The sequence below is a fragment of the Schistocerca gregaria genome, chromosome 1, assembly GCF_023897955.1.
Source record: "Schistocerca gregaria isolate iqSchGreg1 chromosome 1, iqSchGreg1.2, whole genome shotgun sequence".
NCBI lineage: Eukaryota > Metazoa > Arthropoda > Insecta > Orthoptera > Acrididae > Schistocerca > Schistocerca gregaria.
Window position 1 is genome coordinate 530,910,651 of NC_064920.1, and position 21,857 is coordinate 530,932,507.

Genomic DNA, 21,857 nt, shown 5'->3' on the forward strand with positions numbered 1-21,857 from the left:
TGCAGGGCACAGCGTACAGGACAAACTACAGCATCCTACATTCAAGACGTATAGGAGCTGTGTAAAATAGTGTATCCTGGAATGAAGGAAGAAGATAAGGCTGCACATCTCATGAAGGGTGTTGCTGAGGACATGTATCAAGCCCTACTCCTGAAGGAGGTTTCGACAGCAGACGACTTCATACAATGGTGCCAGTACATGGAGACAATGCATCAAAAAATAATTACATGCAAAAAGTTCGAACGGCTTCAAAACGTTACATCGATGTTTGTGATGGAGTAAGCAACTGATTTCACAAGTGTTCTTCATCAGATGGTGAGAGAGGAAGTTCAGAAGGCAAGGCGAGCAAAAAAACCGAGACGCTTCAAGAGGTCATAAGGGAGGAAGTCGAACAGATATTGAACCAAATCTTTCGTCCCTCATTTCCCTTTAAAACGTTGAAAAAGTCGAGACCCTGGCGGAGTTACGTTCCTACAATGCCGCATGAGGAACCTGTTTGGGCACCAAGGAAGACTGACGTCTGGAAGACCCAGGATAACCATCCAGTATGTTTCCATTGCGGGCGACAGGGACATGTGGTGCGCTATTTTCGAGAAAGGCCGCGGATATTTGATGACGCCCGCGCCAGAAGACGGCAGATCGATCTTAGCCGACGCCAACTCCAAGACGACGACGATGAACACGAAGATGTGGGTGCAGGACGACGTAGGTCACCATCGTCGCAAGCTGGCCGCTGGAGAGGACGCTCCATCGCTGTTTAGAAGCTCCAGCATGGAAAACTAAAGAGTGCGACCTTCCTTGGAGATGAGGCAGCCGAAGAGAAAGATCCTCCTCCGTCGATCACTACAAAAATGATAGGAAACTACGTCGATCTCCTCATGGATGGCCGACTAGCCCAAGCTCTTGTGGACTCTGGAGCACCATATTCAGTCATTTCGGAGAAGTACCGTCGCCAGTCGCAGAAAACCGTATTCATCGACAGCAAAATATCTCTGCTGAAGGTGGCTAACGGGAAATATGTAAAACCTACAGGTAGATGTACCATTCATGTGGGTATAAGTGGCCATACACAGCCCTTAGAATTCATCGGCTTACAGGAGTGTAGTCATGATGTCATTCTCGGATGGGACTTCTTGAAAGCTTCTCAGACAATTATAGATTGTGGTCGCTCGAAGATTATGTTAGACGAGATGAGATACTGTGGACAGGAAGATGTACATCCGAGAGTGTAGATACTATGTGTGCTGGATGAAGTGATAATTCCTGCGATCAGCGTTAGAAGGGTAACTGTCATGTGTCATGCCATGCATCAACCCATGGATCTTGTAGCGGAATGCAAGAGAAGCATACCGCTGGAGAATAGCGTCGTCATCCCAGTCCCTGTCGTCTCATTTAAGAACGGATTCGGTGAATTGTGGATAGTTAACTGTCGCCGAGAACCGCAGATCCTTCCAAGACGTATGTGCGTAGCAAACGCTGAGCCGTTAATTACAGAACAGCTGAGGGTCATAGAAACCTCCCATGCCGAGTCCGTGGGCGAAATTAGCGCTACCACTACGAGACAAGATCTTCTAGATCGACTATCACCAGATCTCACAAAGGAACAACAGAAGCTACTTGCTATTCTTCAAGAGTTCTCTGAATGCTTCAATCTACAGGTGAAGCACCGGATTAGCACTGGAGACCATCAGTCAATAAGCCAGAGAGCATAGCATGTGTCAGCGACGGAACATCGAATAATTCGCGACGAGGTGGAGAAAATGCTGAAGAATGACATCCATCAGCCTTTGCAGAGCCCATGGTCGTCACCAGTGGTACTCGTCAGGAAGAAGGATGGCAGTTGGCGGTATTGTGATGATTACAGGAAGCTTAATAAGATAACGAAAAAGGACGTTTACCCTTTTCCACGAATTGACGATACACTAGATTGTCGGAAGAGAGCTAAGTTTTTCTCAACCATGGACGTGTACTCGGGATACTGGCAAATCGAAGTAGAAGGGGCTGATCGTGAGAATACTGCATTCACCACCCCTCATGGCCTGTGTGAGTTTAAGGTAATGCCGTTTGGTTTGTGTAATGCACCAGCAACTTTTGAACATATGATGGATAATCTTCTACGTCACCTGAAGTGGACGATGTGTCTTTGTCATTTAGATGGCATTACAGTGTTCTCAGAGACATTTGATGAATATATAAAAAGACTGAGGGCCGTTCTCAAGTTCTCTAACAAGGCGGACTGAAACTTAATCCAAGAATGTGTCTCTTTGGAGCAAAAGAAATCAAAATACCTGGACAACTGGTGTCAAACGAAGGTGTGCGGCCAGACCCAGAAAAGGTGAGATCTATAACGGAAATAATTATTAGAGCGAGGTGGCACAGTGGTTAGCACACTGGATTCGCATTAGGTAGGATGACGGTTCAATCCCGCATCCGACCATCCTGATTTAGGTTTTCCGTGATTTCCCTAAATCGCTCCAGGCAAATGCTGGGATGGTTCATTTAAAAGGGCACGGCTGACTTCCTTCCCCGTCCTTCCCTAATACGCTGAGACCGATGACTTCGATTTTTGGTCTCTCCCCAAACAATCCAACCCCTGTTCCTAAAAGTATTAGAGATGTGAGAAGCTTCCTCGGATTATGTTCTTATTACCGTAATTTTATAAAAGACTTTTGTATCAAAGCCAGGCCACTTCAAGAGTTGTTAAAAGCTAATGCTAAATTTATCTGGGATGGTGCTAAGCAAGATTCTTTCAATGTGCTGCGAAAAGCTCTGACGACCGACCCTGTACTTGGTTTGTATGATGAGAGAGCACCTACAGAACTACACACAGATGCCAGTGGGTATGGGATCGGTGCTGTTCTAATGTAAATTCCCGGTGGAAAAGAGTAGGTTATAGCCTATGCTTCTAGGACACTTACAAAAGCCGAGAGAAACTACTCAACTACAGCAAGAGAATGTCTTGCCGTGATCTGGGCCATGTGCAAATTTCAACAGTCTCCCTATGGAAGGCCATTCACAGTTGTTACAGACCGGCATTCACTTTGTTGGATGACAGGTCTTAAGGATCCAACAGGACGTCTTCAAGAGTGTGACATTACCATAGTGTACAAAAGTGGAAGAAAACACCAAGATGCCGACTGTCTCTCAAGAAACCCTGTGCAAGACCATCAAGACTTTGATGAAGATAGTGACTGCCTCGCTGCACTCCAGGATCTCTCTGCTGAGCAGAAGGACGCCAAAATATCTAAATTTGTTTGCCTTAAATTGTTCAGAGCATGTGAAAGGACAATTTAAGGTAGTGAATGGATTACTTTGCTAGAAAAACTTTGATCCGTTTGGAAAGAGGTTGCTACCAGTGATTCCTAAACACATGCGCTTCAATGTTCTACAGAAATTCCATGACACACCTGAGGCCGGATATTTAAGATTTATTAAGACATACGATAGAATCCGCAAGAGATTTTTCTGGCCAGGTATTTAGGAGTGTCCATCACTATGTGTCGCACTGTCGAGAGAGCCAGAGGAGAAGGGCAGTTTATCAGAAACCACCTGGCCGGCTAATACCAATTCAACCAGCCGAAACGCCTTTCCAGTGTGTTGGGATTGACCTCCTCGGACGATTTCCAGCGTCTGCTAGTGGCAATAGATGGATTATTGTTTGCACTGATTATCTAACACGCAATGCCATTAGAAAAGCCGTGAAAACAGCCGAAGCACCCGAGGTAGCCAAATTCATCGTGGATGACATTGTATTAAAACACGGTGCCCCAAGGTTGTTAATTACGGATCGAGGGAAAAATTTTCAATCGAATCTTGTGACAGAGATAAACCGTCGGTGTAACATTACTCATCACATGACGAGTGCCTACCATCCGCAAACTAACGGGCTTACTGAACGCCTTAATAAGACTTTGGCCGACATGCTATCAATGTTCGTCAGTGTTGAGCAGAGCAACTGGAATGAAGAGCTACCTTTCGTGACGTTTGCCTACAACACCGCCAGTAAGGCACCACAGGATTTACGCCATTTTTCCTGGTGCCTGGGCGTAAGAGGACGACGACGATGGACACTGCGTTTCCGTTACATCCTGATGACGTGGACGACGACTATATTCCAGGTGTTAAACAGAGCTGAGGAAGCTCGGCAGTTAGCTCGACTCCGCACGCTGCAGGCTCGAGAAAACGATCGCCTCTACCAGCCTGGTGACCGCGTCTGGATCTTCACTCCTGTTCGGAAGGTTGGTCTCTATGTGAAGCTCCTCAGGCGCTACTTTGGACCTTATAAGGTTGTAAGACAGTTGTCTGATGTTACTTATGAAGCTGAAGACTTCGACCCAGACGCTAGACGACGAAAAATCAGAGATACGGTCCACGTTCTTCGAATGAAGCCCTACAAAGATGCTGCCACCCAGGGTAAATTCGAAGCTCCAGCGACAGTCAACAAGCGGAAAGGTGACGAAGAGCGTAGCGGCTTAAGAAGTTCTAAGAAGATTACTGCCAGGGCGAGCATCAGTCATCGGGAATCGGAGTATGCAGCACCGATGACTCGTTCCCGGACATGGACGACGTAACACCGAGATGCTGTTCGCTTAAAGAGGGGGCTGGGTAGCACCGTGGTGCAGTGATTATGGTACTAAACTATTGCATAGAAGGTCGTGAGTTCAAAACTCACCTGGACCGTACAACTTTAATTTCTGTATTCGGTTCGAGTAGAATCTGGAAGTATCCACAAATGTCAAGAATCATTGTACTGGAATGTCCTGTAGCTGTATATATACTGTATGTGTTCTGGCCGGAGGTAGTTCGCTCCACGCTCTTGTATGTGCAAGTGCTGAATAAACCTCCGTTAAGTGAAGTTAGTGTTCGTCATTCTATTAGCTGGGGCACTTTCCACGTATTTTGTTCTTGAAGGCATGTGATCATCCCTCTGGAAGTAAAAACGTTTAAGATCTTACATACTCCTGTAACAAAGAAAGAATTTTCCACCGACTGTGAAAATAGCACCTCTATTATACCAGCCAATGCGATTAAATTTGTAGACGGAGGGGACAGCGCAACTCAACTACAGACTGAAATAGTTATGCTGATTGGTTGCTTTCCATGAATATAGTGATAACCAGGTTCATAGTCTGAATAAATTGTGAAGCACTGAAATTGGTGGGAAAGGTGCTGCTAATTTAAAGAGTCATTGACCATGGCGAGCGAGAGAGATTCTGCCTAGTCGTGACGGCTAAAGATCCCTGATAGTTAGCAGTGCTGTTGCCAGTTTTTACCTGCATAGGTCTATAGTTTCAGACGTAAACAATGGTTGTCTATCTCCTGTGACAACTCTGAGACGTTGCCGTGGAGACGATTACAAAATCGCGTTACGTGATGGGTTGAGGTAGGTGCGCGAAGATACTCCGCCCAGCCACCTGCAGCGTTCAGAGATCCTTCATCCGACTCGGCTGCAGCGACGGTATACGGCAGTAGAACGACGAATATTACCTTAGCGTGTGCAAAGAAGCGCCCCTGACACGCATGCGATCGAAACTCCGAGTTACCATTTTAATTTCGATGTATCTAATTGTCGGGACTGACGAGAAATGAGACTGTAACTGCTATGCTTGATAAAACCGTCAGTCTTCTCTGAGCCTCTGAGACCTTAGGTACTCAGGTGAACTACTGCAAAGTGGCATCTAAGACGTAGGTCTATGTGGCCAGGTGTCTGACTGCACAGACTGTGTAAGAGGCGTGTTGTCTGTAGAAGATCAGCTGGCAAACTGAGACTGACTAGCGTTAGGTGCTATTTACAACCTCAGCACTCAAAGAAAACAGTCGATCGTACAGAAATGAGCTACTTTTTACAGCAATTCTAACTGAGCTCATTTCTTCTAACTGATGAAGTCAGCTCCATGTTGTATCCATGGATGGGACTACATTCAAGTTCCAAGGGCGAATGCTTCACTGGTGAAAATTACTAACTTTTTAATGAAACTGAATAATAATCCCGAAAATCACGGAAAAATACCTCTGAACCCACTTATCACAAGCTATGTGGAATCTCTCTTCTGCCGTCACGTTAAATATAAAATGAATAATGAAAATGAAGAACTCATTATTAAAGTCAAATTTTTATGTCTGGTCTCAAACGTTTGGTAAGCTTTAATTGCCCTAGTCATTCCTAACATCTGATCTGATGATAACGGGAACATATTTTCGGAGAAAGAGGCTGAATCCATAGCCCACCAAGACATAGGATCTTGCATTCATTTGTACACCAGAGCGGCATATAGTCAGCTCCAGGTCTGTTTTGATGACAGACTGTGTCACCATAATCAGCACCCAAAATATCTAGGAGATACATTGAACCGGACACTGTCCTACAAGAAGTATCTGGGAAACACCTCTGCGAAGATACGAACAAGGAACAACATCCTACACAAGCTGTGCGGAACAACCTGGAGCTTCGCCGCTGAAACTTTGCCCACTTCAGCACTTGGGCTAGTCTACCGTGCCGCGGAATATGGTGCTCCTGTATGGTTCAACAGTACACACATAAAGAACTCGCGACTTATAATTGAACAACACAGTGAGAACTATCGGTGGTGCACTAAGATCAACGCATGTCGAATGGCTGTCTATGTTGAGCCTTATTGCGCCCCCTGGATTTCGATGAAAAGTAGTTCTACTCCGTGAGTTTAAATACATACAGTGTAATCCACAATAAACCGGCTTAGACCAAGAAAACCATCCATGAAGACAACCATTGAATTGCAGACTTCTCGGTTCGACCTAACAGACTCATGGCAACGAGGCTAGACAGCGCCTTGCCCACCACATTGTCAGAACTTGTCCCGCATAACAAAAGAACACCCTGCCATTGAACAATCGCGGAGTAAATGGGCAATGTTTAACACAAGACGCGCCAATCATGGAAGAAGCATGGCCTCTCTTCATAGGTGGAATAAGGTTCCATATCCAAATTGCGATTGCGGAGCATCCAGACAAACCTTTCGTCACATAGTTAAAGAATGTTACACTAGGGCTCATTGTGGTACTTTCAACGAATTTCTAATGCCAACTAATGACGCAGGTGCTTATATTAAAAATTTAGATCCAATGTGTTACTGCCTGTATTATATTTAATACTGTGCTTAAAAATACCATACGATAAATAAATAAATTCTTTTAGTTATTAAATTCCACCACCCCTGCAGAGTGTGTTATCATATATTATTGTTTCCTGAGAAGAATGTTTGCGAAGGGGCAATTACTTTGTTACCAATATTTCTACTCGTTACTGAAAGGAACGCGAACCCGCAAGTTCAGTCTTTAGTAAGGCTCATTGGAAAGTGTTGTGTTAACAATCATGACAAAAAAAAAATTTGTTGCTAATGACTCGCCATATGCATCAGGAGGGCAACAGGAAATGAGTGTCCGGGGGTGCAGATATCAACCTTCTATGGCATGTGACACTTCACAAGATGGACATCGTAGATATTCAAGAAATGTTCAAAACAAACCGTGAACACCGAATGAAAAATAGCGTGGCGTAGTGATCATAAAGGCTCGCACCTTCACGACCTAAGGCGAACTCCTCGGGAGTTACAAACTATCCGGGACGTTCAGCTACGTACACACTCTTGGAAGGAATGCCTATAGGATCATATTGGTGTGACGGGGTCATGAGAACTGATGGAATGTGATGGACGCCATCGAATGCGAAACAGTCGGTCGTGGAGCTTATTGTGAAACTGGCTATCCTTTATGGCCTGGCTGCAGATACGGCGATAATGTATTATAGGCACAGAAAAAACAAACATCCAAAGTCTGAATTCGTACAGTAGTTCCAGTTGATATGAATTGCAGAGACCGGGAATCAAGTAAAAACAAGTTATTTTGTCCCATTATTGCCGGAAAGCAGTGCTCGTGCCATAGCTGTAGTTCTGTTACACCCATTTCCATACTCTTGCTTGCAATGACGTAAATATTCTCTTCAGCACTTGCAAGATCACGCACACAAGAAAGAATCGTAGGGTCGTAGGGGACGCAGCACCTCCAACTACTCTCAGCACAATAAATAACTTTCCAGTCAATTTATCATTCAACTTAACAGTCGGCATAATAGTACACGAATGCGTTAAGGCACTGATGTTAGTTGACCTTGATACAGATCTCTTGGTACCTATAATTTCCAGGCCTCTTTTCACGTGCATTTCCTCTTCAAATCCCGATTGGTCGGAGTTGAAAACAACTTCCTTACTGAACGACGGGATAGGTTTTTTTTTATCTCATCTACAAATTTCCTGGCCGGTTGCGCAGTTTGCTGTGCATCGTCAAGTTGACGCTCTGTTGAAAATTTCGTTACCTTAGCCTTCCAATTCTATAGCAGTCTTTGAAGATATGCAACCATCCACTGGTTCCGTTGAAATCAATGTAATCTATGCCATTTGATGTGAATAATGTAATAGGTCACTATCATGCAGATCCTGTAAATTATATCGAGCACCCTTGAAATGCACAAAATCAGTTCTTGTAACAAATACGCCTTGTCCTCCTTTGAATATCCCTAGTTTTTCTTATGTACAACATGTTCATATTGCCGTGGATTTATTCAAAATCTGTCCATAATTGTTTTGTTACTATACTGCGAAGGATATTCCATGTACTGTACGTAATTATGTTTAGTATCTGCTCCTTGGCCAGCGGTTGCCCTTTACTAAGTTTCGCTGGAGGCGGCATTTGTGGCTCCCTGTCGGAGAAGGATGATAAACTATATGCGTCTACAGCTGTTTCAGTGGCACTTCCACTTGTTAGCACGTCTCGTCCTCCTTGTACTCGTCAGATACATTGTTCGCACAGTCGAGCGTGTACGACAGCACACATTCCACTGACTCAGCTTGCAGAAACGATATTTCATCTGCCACTTCTTTCTCACTCTGCGAAATTCATTAGGTTCCTTGCTCACTAAATGTCAACTTTGGCAATTTTTGCTGTAGGTATAATGCAATGTTTTCTTTGATTATCGTTGCTATTGCTTTGCTTTGTATCAATACCACTGGCAATGTTACTCTGTTGTAAGTTACTCGCCGCGCGGGATTAGCCGAGCAGTCTCAGGGGCTGCAGTCATGGACTGTGCGGCTGGTCCCGGCGGAAGTTCGAGTCCTCCCTCGGGCATGGGTGAGTGTGTTTATCCTTAGGATAATTTAGGTTAAGTAGTGTGTAAGCTTAGGGACTGATGACCTTAGCAGTTAAGTCCCATAAGATTTCACACACGTTCGAACATTTGTTTGCAAGTTACTCGTCGACTAAGCAGCTCAACTACGCTCCGTAACTCCATGCTGTGCTCACCATCGCATACCTCCAGCCCCGCCCTCTGTTGCCGTTACGAATCAGTATTGTGGTTACGTGGTAGATAATCTGTGGTGCGTCGAATGCCGTAAACATCGCTGGTCTTTAGCGTCCTCGCATTCAAGGGTTTCCTTGTGGGAAAACCAGTTCACTGTAAATAATAAGTCTAAAGAGATTGTTGTTGTTGTTGTTGTTGTGGTCTTCAGTCTTGAGACTTGTTTGATGCAGTTCTCCATGGTACTCTATCCTGTGCAAGCTTCTTCATCTCCCAGTACTTACTGCAACCTACATCCTTCTGAATCTGCTTAGTGTATTCATCTCTTGGTCTCCTTCTACGAGTTTTACCCTCTACGCTGCCCCCCAACGCTAAATTTGTGATTCCTTGGTGCCTCAGAACATGTCCTGCCAACCGATCCCTTCTTCTTGTCAAGTTGTGCCACAAACTCCTCTTCTCCCCAATTCTATTCAATACCTCCTCATTAGATTATCAAGGCAAGGAGATTATCAAGGCAATTTTCCTGTATTTCGGTATGAGGTCGTTCCTAATTGGCACTAACATTTTAATGTCTTTCCGGAAGAGCTGCACACCGAGAGCTGGACGTCGATCGCCGGCTGGTGGGAGGACGGACTGCGAGGCAGGCGTTGGAGGCTCAGCTGCCGGACGTGGCTGCCAAGATGGCGGCAGCGGGCGTCCATGTGCCTGCGGGCAAGAGGCGGCTCCTCCTGGCCATGGACCAGGGAGACTTCCCGCTGTACCAGCGACTGCTGAGGCGCGCCGCCACAGAAGTCGACTTCGACCCGGACTTCTGGTTTGAACAGCCCTACAACACTCGGCTTCTAGAGCGAGCTTGTGGCCACCGGGACTCAGAACTCGCCGCAAAATTTGTGAAAGTCACACTTGATGCTGGGGCCAAATCTTCTGCTGTCAATCTCTGTAATCAGAGGTAAGCTGTGAAAGGCGAGATTATTTACATCTATTTTTGTGATTATCACAACGTAGTTATTTCGCGACGTACGTGCGATAGGATATTAAATATTGCCTGACTCTTGATATTCTTGTTGTATATGCAGCCGGATGAAATACGCAAAAAGATATATCGGATATAGTTTTGAAGGAAGTTCTGAATGCAGTCACAAATCTGGTTCTGTACTTGGTAAACTTCAATGTTGTACACTGAAGGACAGTGCGAAACTGTATCGAATGCCTTCCGGAAGTCAATGAACACGGCTTCAAACTGGTCACCGCTGTCTATAAATCTCTACATCTCATCGACTGTGAGAGCTAACTTGAGTTGGGGAGAATCTCCGTTTGGAGAAACCTTGTTGATTCCTATAGAGTACATTTTTCCCCTAAAGACGTTATAGCGTGTTAGTATAAAATTATAAACACTGACAAGCCAAAACAATAAGACACCTACTTAGTAGCGTATCGTTAATTGAATGATCTCCAATTCATCTTTGCTACACTTACATATTAGGGACTCAAAATTAAAATCAGACGCCTGCCGGAGTGGCCGAGCGGTTCTAGGCGCTACATTCTGGAAGCGAGCGACCGCTACGGTCGCGGGTTCGAATCCTGCCTCAGGCATGGATGTGTGTGATGTCCTTAGTTTAGTTAGGTTTAATTAGTTCTAAGTTCTAGGCGACTGATGACCTCAGAAGTTAAGTCGCATAGTGGTCTGAGCTATTTGAACCGCGTTTTTTTTTTTTTAACGAGTCAGATGGAAAAAAGTAAATAAACTGTTTATTATTTCAAAAGTAATCGTTATAGCTGTTGATGCTTTATCCTACTGTGAGAGAAAACGGCCAGTACCTTCATGGACAAATGTTTGCGGAACCACGATTTTACTCAGGCGTGCACCTCTTCGTCCAAAGCAAATCGACTGCCGTGAATGTCTTTCTTCGGGGTTTCAAAAGTATGGAAATCTTATCGGAAGACATCGGGAGTGTATGGAGAATGTGTAAGGACTTCCCTAGAAAACTTCTGCAGCACACTCAAAACAACCTTGGCAACATGTGAATGGGCATTTTGTTGGCAGGTTGTTTCGGTTACCCTGCAGAAGTTTCGCTGGGAAGTCCTTGTCTCCGTACAGTCCCGATCTCTCCCCATACTATTTCCACATTTTTCGAACCATCAAAAAGACATCAGCGGTCGTTGACTTGCTTCGGATGAAAAGGTGCATGCCTGGGTACAATCATAGTTCCGCAAACATTTTTTCATGAAGGCATTGACCGGCTTGTCTCTCAGTGAGATAAATGTATTAACATTTACGGCGATCACTTTTGAAATAATAAACTTCTTACTTACTTTCCTTCCATCTGAGTCGTTTTCATTTCATTTGACTGCCCGTTATGCTTTCCTTGGCGCGTCACGTACATGCTATGCCATTACACGGTATTTAGTTTCGCTGTGGGCAGTAGATATGTATTGGCTTATCAGCGTGCGGCTGTAATTACATTCATCTGTTCGATTAATCTTGTTGAAAATGAGGATGACCTACTGTTTTTTTTTTCCATTCGCTTGGTACTCTTCCTCGATCTTCTGATCTTTTATAATCTTCTTATGGAAGACGAGGGAGTTCTTAAACTTAATCTGTGTAGAATCTTCTGTTGACCGAATTTAGATGTTTTTCTATCCCGGGATGACTTATGTGAATAACGAAATTCTCAGCATTCGTGCGGTGATTGAATAGAGGAACCTTTTTACGACTTTTTGCAAAAATAAAAAATAAAATGTTGGAAGACGGAATCCAGTATTTCCACCTTTTGTCTCATCTTTCTTTTCGGTGCCATTATGGTCACTGGGCGAGTGAACAGGTGATTTTGATCCGTTTACTGATTTCAAGTTAAATCCAAATTTCTTGTGATTTTTGGTCACATTGTTTGACAAAATTTTACTTTTTAATGAATTGAGTGCTCCTCGCGTTGCAATCCTTATACTAATTTTGGCTTCGTTCATCTTTTCTTTGTCAATAAAGCTTTGACTACTCTTGAACCTGTGATAAAGCTCTCTTTGCTTTCATAGCAGATTCCTACAACGGGAAATGAGCCATGATGGATCTTTCCCGTTCCTCGTTCCTCACAATCTTTCTGTCTGCTGCATATTGTACAGCGCTAATGAATTTTATCTATTTGTGCTCAGTATCTTTGTCCCTAGAGATGAATGTTTGAATATGACTGCTTAGAAACTCAGCAGTCTGTTCCTTTCACACTTGCAAAGATAAGATATGTTTGTGCCTTCCGATAAACTCTTTTTTCTGATGCTATAACATCATCATGGTAGTCCGCCCCTGGTAGCTGAGTGGTCAGCGCGACAGGATGTCAATCCTAAGGGCCCGGGTGTGATTCCCAGCTGTGTCGGAGATTTTCTCCGCTCAGGGACTGGGTGTTGTGTTGTCCTAATCATCATAATTTCATCCCCATCGACGCGCAAGTCGCCGAAGTGGCGTCAGATCGAAAGACTTGCATCCGACGAACGGTCTATCCTACGGGAGTCCCTAGTCCACGACATCATTGTAGTCACAGATTTCCTCTTCCATGTTTACTAATTCGAAAATTTCAATATGTAAGTCGCTGATCATTCGATTAAGGTCTCTGATTAGCTGCCCTAAGTAATTTTGAGGCGATATTTCAGACTTAAATTTAAATTTTGTTTTTTGGCTGTTTAAGCTCCGTGTAGTATAACTTGTTTCTACCACTATGTGCTTTCACAATAAAAGTTAATTACTCAGTCTTAATTTCTATACTCATGTCTTAAGGTAACAGAACGCTTGTATGGATCAAATATTTTACCATGCCACTACCTTTTTGTCTGCAGATATAGCCTCGATGCGCGGCAGAGAGAAAATGGGTGAACTGCAAGGGTCTGCATTCATGATTTCCTTATTCCGCAAATCACTACGATGATCAATTGGCGTTTGTGAAATTTTGATATTTTTATTCATGACAGCACAAAAATTATTTAAGAAATTTTTTCAGCCATAGTGTATTTTCCAGCAGCTGCTTTAGTGTTCTACCAGTTCCGTTCTTTCGAATGGGAAGTTCCGACAAAAATAAGAATGTGATAAAGTACGGTTCTGCTCAACGGCGTACCAGCGAGAGCCGGGGAGGGAAGCTGCTTCCAATGTCTCCCCCCCCCCCCCCCCCCAATCCCCGTTCCTCCTCTCACCGACAGAAATTAAAAAAATTCGCCGACCAATTTCGCATCCTGCCCCGCGAAACGGATATTGGTTTGAAGAAAAGTGGAATATGTAATGGATATTTACTTGGAGCAAGTATACACAAAAGCCACTTCTCGTGAAATCTCACAACTATTTCGTCCGGACATCCCCCAAAAAATACGTTTTTCATATTAGGTGGATTGTGCTGCCACATACTGCCAGGTATTGCATATCAGCGACCACCTCAGTAGTCATTAGACATCGTGAGAGAGCACAATGGGGCGTTCCACGGAATTCACGGACTTCGAACGTGGTCAGGTGATGGGGTGTCACTTGTGTCATACGTTTTTACGCTAGGTTTCCACACTCGTAAACATCCCTAGGTCCACTAGTGCAGGGCTGGGCGGAGTGGTTACACAACAATAACATCCCTGTAATGGACTGGCCTGAATCCTCTAGATCACCTTTGGGATGTTTTGGAACGCCGACTTCGTGCCAGGCCTCACCGACCGACATCGATACCTCTCGTCAGTGCAGCAGTCCGTGAAGAATGGGCTGCCATTCCCCGAGAAATCTTCGAACACCTAATTGAACGTATGCCTGCGAGAGTGGAAGCAGTCATCAAGGATAAGGGTGGGCCAATAACATATTGATTTCCAGCATTACCGATGGAGGCCGCCACGAAGTTGCAAGTCATTTTCAGCCAGGTGTCCGGATACTTTTTATCACATAGTGTAGCTCATTGAAACCTGGACCTTACATAATGAAGTGCTACATTATAGTACAGAAGGAACTGAAAGAAATGCGCAATGAGACGAGAAGAAATGACATATTTTTTAATTACATTAAAGTCACCGCGATTCAAGATGGTCCTCTGGACATTGCAAAAAGCGGAACATGGTTTCCAGTACGATGTGTGATGCCCAAGGATGGCAATTCATGCTGTGCAACGTACTCTCATGCTGGCCGTAAGGTTGGTAAGGAGCTCTTGTCGCAGTGCATTTCATTCCTCCACCAGCGCAGTTGACAACTGCTACATGGTCGTTGGTGCAAGTGGACTGACGTGTTGCAGTACGCCTCCGAGCCGCACCCCATACGTGCTTGTTAGGATTCAAGTCGGAGGAACGGGCAGGCTAGACCATTCGCCGAATATCCACTCGTTCAAAGGGCTCCTCCACCTGCGCTGTTCGCAGTGCTATCTATAAAAATGGAGTCAGGGCCGAAGACACGCTCGAAAAGACATACGTGCGAAAGGAGTACACTAACAACATTAAGGCTCGCCACACCATAACACCCTAATCACCAAAACTATCATGTTGGACAATGTTCCTGAGGGCATTACATCTTCCCATCTCCTACTATGTGAGACTACATCTAGAATCATTACCCATATTTAATCTGCTCTTATCCGAGAAGAGCATGTGACCCCACTGCTTGTTGGTCCAGCCCAATTTTCCTGTCATCAAGGCAGACTGTACTGTCGATGTTTAGATAGCAACGGAACACAACGTGCTACCCGACAAGAAAAGATACCACCCCTATGCAGTTGCCGTGCCATTTTAGAGCGTGAGACTGCGTGCCTTGAAGTGCTGTTAAATGTGGCTGCAGTGGACCCGCTGTCTGACGTGGACCACATCTTGTCTGTGGCGTAGTGCAGCGGTCATCTTCTGACTTAGGCGACCTTGGTCAGCTGCCTCCTCTCCTTTGGGCAGCAGTGCCCGTGGTTCGGAACTCTCTCCATGCAGGTGAACCAATACTGTGAGCAATACCAAACACCTGGGCTATACTTGTCACACTTCGTCCTTCTTCCAGTTTCCCGATGATTATTCGCCGTGTGAAGTCATCCAAATGTTGTATCGGTGGCATGCTGTGATGAAGAACATCACCACAGTGCACTGTACCATCTCCCTGACTGGTACACAAATACACACACAGTTGAAGGAACAGGGAATGATACCGGATGCCAGGTGATCAAAAAGTCAGTATAAATTTGAAAACTGAATAAATCACGGAATAATGTAGAGGTACAAATTGGAATGGCATGGGGTTTTATTAGAACCAGAAAAATACAAAAGTTCAGAAAATGTCCGACAGATGGCGCTTCATCTGATCAGAATAGCAATAATTAGCATAACAAAGTAAGACAAAACAAAGATGATGTTCTTTACATGAAATGCTCAATATGTCCACCATCATTCCTCAACAATAGCTGTAGTCGAGGAATAATGTTGCGAACAGCACTGTAAAGTATGTCCGGAGTTGTGGTGAGGCATTGGCGTCGGATGTTCTTTCGGCATCCATAGAGATGTCGGTCGATCACGATATACTTGCGACTTCAGGTCACCCCAAAGCCAATAATCTCACGGACTGAGGTCTGGGGACCTGGGAGGCCAAGAATGACGAAAGTGGCGGCTAAGCACAGGATCATCACCAAACGACGCGCGCAAGAGATCTTTCACGCGTCTAGCAATGTGGGGTAGAGCGCCATCCTGCATAAACATCGTACGTTCCAGCAGGTGTTTATCAGCCAGGCTGGGGATCATGCGATTCTGTATCAGCGTACCTCTCACCCGTACAGTAGCAATTACATAACCAGAATCACGCAATTCCTCGAAGGAAAAAGGCCCGATAACGGTAGATGTGGTAAATCCAACCCATACCGTGACTTTCTCGTCGTGCAATGGAGTTTCCACGACGCTTCTAGGATTTTCGGTAGCCCAAATTCTGCAGTTGTGGGCGTTGACAGACTCTCGGAGCGTGAAATGAGCTTCGTCGGTCCACAACACGTTACTCAACCAATCGTCATCTTCCGCCATCTTTTGGAACGCCTACACCGCAAATGCCCTCCGCTTCACTAAATCGCCAGGTAACAGTTCATGATGCCGATGGATTTTGTACGGATAGCATCGGAGGGTACGCCTAAGTGCCAACCAAACAGTAGTGTATGGAATGCCGGTGCGACGTGCGACTGCACGATCGCTGACTTCCCCGTGCATAGATGAACCCGCTACAGTCTCCATTTCTTCCTGAACTGTCTCAGCAGCATTACGCCTTGTGCTCGGTCGACCACTACGGGGTCTATCGTCTAAACAACCCGTGGCTTCGAACTTCGAAATCATTCTCGCCACAGCTGCATTTGTCAACGGACCTTTCTTTACCCGTTCGAATCCCCTTCCTATGGCGATAGGATCGTAACACTGAACTACACATTCCCCATTCTGATAATACAGCTTCACTAAAAGCGCCTTTCCAGGTAACGTCAACATGCTGCAACTGCTGGCGCATCTGATTCTCTCTCTCATTACAGCTCCTTATATACACGATTGCCATGCGCAGTCACTGTCGTTTTGCTGTCCAGTGCCATCTGTCGGATATTTTGTGAACTTCGATTTTTTTTGTTCCAATAAAACCCCATGTCATTCCAAGCATATGTGTCAATTTTTACCTCTCTACCTACATTATTCCGTGGTTTATTAAGTTTTCAAATTTATACTGACTTTGTTCCTTCAACTGCCTCGTATTCCGTGGGTGGGGCCAGCCCCATTTGGTGGTATGGTCACGCTTACCTTCCGTTCAACTTTCTCTGTCATTTATTCCGCCTTTATCTTAAGACTGCGGACACCAGTGATTGCAACGACTCAGATATGTGGGACGTTAATCATGTGATCTTTGCTTGCCAAAAGTACAATCAGTACAGAGAAAAATTCTTCTCTTCACTGGGACAACTTGGGAATCCATTCCGTTTCAATATTATTAGCCTACTAATAAGAAAAGATCTTATGGTGCTTCGATGCCTCGCAAGATTCATTTTAAGAAGTGATATGAAAATCTGACCAACGGTTTATAAAAATAGTGTAATGACAGTTTTTCTATAGAATCGATTACAAGTGAAGTGTCTTTTCTAAAGAGCGTTTTTTTTTTTTTTTACTAAAGTGCTATGCAGAAGTTATTGCACCTGTCCGCCGCTAAATAGTGTTATACTTTCTGTAATATTCTCCAGCACTTTCATTCATTTTCACCGAACAGTTTATATTTTACGTTACTTAACCTACCTCGCCCTTACATTTTACACAGCAGCGTATGTTGAAGATGGGTTTTCCAGTTCACATATCACCCGAGCTGAATGCCGACGAAATCGGCTTTCTCGCTTAATTATAGTGAAGTACGATTAATCTCTGATTCCTACGGCGTCGATTTTTTTGATCAGTTCGCTGCACATGAAAAGGATTACGTGCTTCTCCGTTGTTTTAGGACGTATTTGTCACATTCACAATCATCTTTCTAGATTTTAGTTCTATTTCTTTTTAAACTGTTTAAATTTCATTAATAGTCCAATAAAAATGTTACTTACGGATGACTATAATGCATATACATGATTGCATGTTTTTGTTTTTTCCGTCAGTTCATCAGAATTTTGTAGCAAACAGCTTCTTGTTCTAGGAGGCCCCTTCATGTGGCTGCTGCATCAGGGAACTCTGCTGCTCTGAAGCTGCTTTTGGAATGTGCGCCTGGGGACGTTAATGCTAAAGACACCAACGACCAAACAGCGCTTCATCTTGCAGCGTCATGCAGTTCGTCCACACACTCGCACGAGTGCCTGCAGCTCCTTCTAAATGTGGAAAACGTGGATGTCAACTTGAAAGACAGTTCTGGACACACTCCGGCTGATGTTGCAGGATGTCTTGTTGCTCTGAGCATGATACAGAGGAAAGGCGGCACAAAGAGTGGGCCCAACACGAGTATCGGTCACGGAGCTAATGGTCGTATGAAACTCTTATCGAACGGTCATTCTGGCGCACCAGTAACACATGGCGATGTCATCATCCCGATCTCCATAGCAAGTGGGTTTGACCCAGCAACTGATGAACCCACAAATGGTCCTAGTCTTTTTCGTGGCTTCAGAAGCGATGGTGGTAGTGCTGTCGATGGCAGCGACTTTCCCAACGGCAACTTTGCTGGGGGCGGCTTCAGCACTGGTCGTTTCAGTGGTGGCGCACTCGGTCGTGCACTTTTTATCGGCGAGGGCCTGGACAGGAACGGTAGGGCTGATTCTGGCAATGGTAGTAGTAGCAGCGACTCCTATAAAGACAACAGAAGCTTTGTAAGTGACTGGACTGATGGTGCTGAGGAGGATACACACGTACAACCGAGAAATGTCTGTTTGAGGAAAAAGCTTTTTCATTTGATGGTGAGAGGACAGTACGCAAACTTCGAACAAGAATTTGATAAGCTAAGTTCCTCTGATGCGTTGATGGACTGTGCAGACTGTGGTTACACTTTCTTACAGTATGCTTGTGAGAGGGGTTTGCACGATTTTGCAAAGAAACTTCTTGAAAAAGTGAACCCAAATGCAACTCATGAGAGAAACAGAAGAACGCCTCTGATGCTTTCCTGTTTGCAGAATGACAAGAAAATGGTTTACATATTGCTCAATACTGAATCCACTGTAAAAATAGATGTAAATGCTGTTGATCACAAAAGAAACACTGCACTTCACTTTGCTGCCAAAAACGACACCGAAATCATCGTTGAGTTACTTAGTCGAGGGGCTGATCTGCTAGCAAAAAATACCTTTGGTAAATATCCTTTATCCGTTCAGGAATTTCGTTCTTTGCTAGACCACGGTTTGAGTGTCCGGGATAATATTTTACCATCGAATGATGATTATGCAATAAAATTCAATTTTAAAATGCTAATATCACAGAAAAACGTAATTAAACGTAAAGTAGTCGAAAGTAAATGTTTCCCGGTTCAGGACCACGCTTCATATCTAGACGTCACCAGTGACCATTCAGAGTTAATGGAGCCCCCGTTAGAGAACACATACAAAGAAATGGATATTTTACATTCACTTACAAATTTGCCTGATTACAGATTACTTCTAAAGCATCCACTTATTACTAGCTATTTGCAAGTAAAAAATGATCACATGCGATTTCTGCAGCATCTGAATTTAATACTATACCTCGTTTTCGTAATTACATTAAACGTGTACATCTTAATGCAAGTAAGTGACCTAGACAGAACGTCTGCAGCGGTGCAATCCATCGAAATTTTTTGTTGTGTGACTGCCGTAATATGCACAGTATTTATGTTGGTTACAGAGGTCGCACAGCTTGTTCTAAAAACTAGCCTTTACTTTCAAAATTGCGAAAATGTTTATGACATATCGCTCATCACATTTGCTATTCTTATTCTTTCACAATGTCCCCTCGGTTCATTTTCTCGTTGGGTCTACACTGCCTCGATATTATTGTCATGGAGAGGCCTTTTTGTAATTACCAGTAGGCACTATAAATTTTCAACGAACGTTGAAATGCTAAGAGCTGTTTCTGTCAATTATTTACATCTACTCAAGTCTTATATATTCATTATTGTTGCCTTCTCTCTCAGTTTCTATGTGATATTTTCTCCACCTACGAATGAGACTGTGAGCGCGAAATCTCTTAACGAAGGGAATAGCACACTTAGGGGCACCGATGTGGTCAAAAACACAGGGGAAGATTCAGAATCAGGAGACTTCTTTCAGAATCCATTCAGGACATTTTTAAAAACTCTCATTATGATGACTGGAGAATTTGATGCTAACGACCTCCCTTTCGAAACAGATATCTGGTTAACTTCAATAGTGTTTATCCTTTTCTTATTTTACTTGCCTGTTGTTTTACTAAACCTTCTCACAGCTCTTGCTGTGTCAGACGAACAGCAAATACGGGGTGACGCCGAAATCCTGAGCATTATGTCTCAGATACACTGCCTTTATGAAATTGAAAACATAACCGTGTGCCTTAATAAGCTGTGTAGACGCTGGAAATATGCTGCAAGAAAATTTGAAAATTTGTTATTGTTTTCTGGAAAATCTGAAGAAGCTTGCTTAGTTGTCTGGCCTAATAAGGGGGGACAGACGAGAATTTCAGGAGAACAAGGCAAACATCTAAAGTCACTTGATCCTGAAATAATGAGTGAAGCAAAGCGAATTCTGTCGGAGCGTGAGAGCTCTCTAGCAGATTCGTCAAGCGAGGTAAGTAATTTGTCTCTTTTACTAGAGCGTATTGAACGTGTTGAAAGTAGCGTGAAGCTTTTGATAGAGGGACAACAGCAGAAAGACGAAACGTGAACATACATACAGAGGCATTATACGACACGAACATTTTGAAAAATGTTATTCATGCTTGGTGGAAAGTAATATTCATAAAAAAAAAATTCTGAGTCTTTGAAGCAATAATGCTGTGCAAAAAAAACCATATACGTTAGTAATTTATTGTGTAATTAACATTTATAGGAATGTTAATAATAATTATTGATCTGTACTGTTAAAAAATGTAATAAATCAATTCTTCAGTACTTGGAAGTTACTGAATTTACGCTTTAAGTGAATTTCATCTCATAACAGACTGTCATTTTTATATGATAACTAAACTATTGAGCTCTTAATTAGTTCAAACTATTTTTAGAGTTTATTTTCAATGTGTCGTTTCTCAGATGGTAAGAAATACAAGCACATAGAAAGTCCTTATTACTGCGAAAATATGTCTAACAATGGTCTTCTAGTCCAGAGGTTCTCAATATTTCAGTAATCGATATACAGTTTTCAATCACAGTCTTCATCGTGCCTTCCTTCGTCATACATAATTAACTATTTTTGAATAAAAGACGCTAAACTACGAAATTGTAAACTTTACACATTACCGAGAGTAAGTAAGACACCGATTCACTACATTGACAAAGCGAGAATCCATAGCCCTCTGTTGCCCTCTGTCTTACAGGTATCGTGCGATAAGTTGATGGATTACCTACGGGGTGTGCAGGGTGCAGAGGGAGTGTAGCGCGACAGCTACGGTGTGCGAAGACGTGTGAGGAAGAATTTCCGTAAATTAGTCAGTTTTTGAATTCATATTTTTTCTTTTTAATGAGCTTGCGCTGCCGCTTCACCATTATCACGCCCCCCTAAGATGGCGCGCTGCGCAAGTACCTACCACATTCCTTAAGAATCATTCTTGCAATTCTGAGGCCTAATCTTCGCAAAAAAGCTTAAGACACGAATAATGTTGCAGATGGGTTGTAAGGTGACAGCTCCTTCTCTTCTTATTTTTAGCCCCGAATCTTCACAGGCTTGGCATGTTAATTTGGTTATGATATCAATGGCAGAGGGAGGCCGGATACCCTTCCTTTCACCACCCCTCTCCCCCAACCCTGCTCGTTCACTCCCTAGCGTTCAGTTTGTGTACACCACCTGTCTGCGTCTAGTGTTATGATGTGTCAAAATGCGAGAACGTTTTCGAAATGTTTGCGAATCGTGTAGCTCAGGTGAGACGTGGGTACCAGCCCGGTAGTCACTTTTTCTGATGTGGAAACAACATACAG

At 43.8% G+C, this 21,857-nt stretch overlaps 1 protein-coding gene across 2 annotated transcripts in view; it reads left to right on the forward strand.

Annotated features, from left to right (window-relative positions):
- LOC126280249 (transient receptor potential cation channel subfamily A member 1-like) overlaps positions 1-21,021 on the forward strand; it is a 68,446-nt gene extending 47,425 nt beyond the window's left edge. The window contains exons 4-5 of one of the 2 annotated variants that reach the window (XM_049979754.1): positions 9,912-10,277; positions 17,934-21,021. In XM_049979754.1, the coding sequence (XP_049835711.1) occupies positions 9,912-10,277; positions 17,934-20,610 (3,043 nt within the window). In that variant the 3' untranslated portion in view covers positions 20,611-21,021. The remainder of the gene's footprint in view (positions 1-9,911; positions 10,278-17,933) is intronic. The other variant, XM_049979763.1, reaches the window with a different exon arrangement.
- Positions 21,022-21,857: the final 836 nt, after the last annotated feature.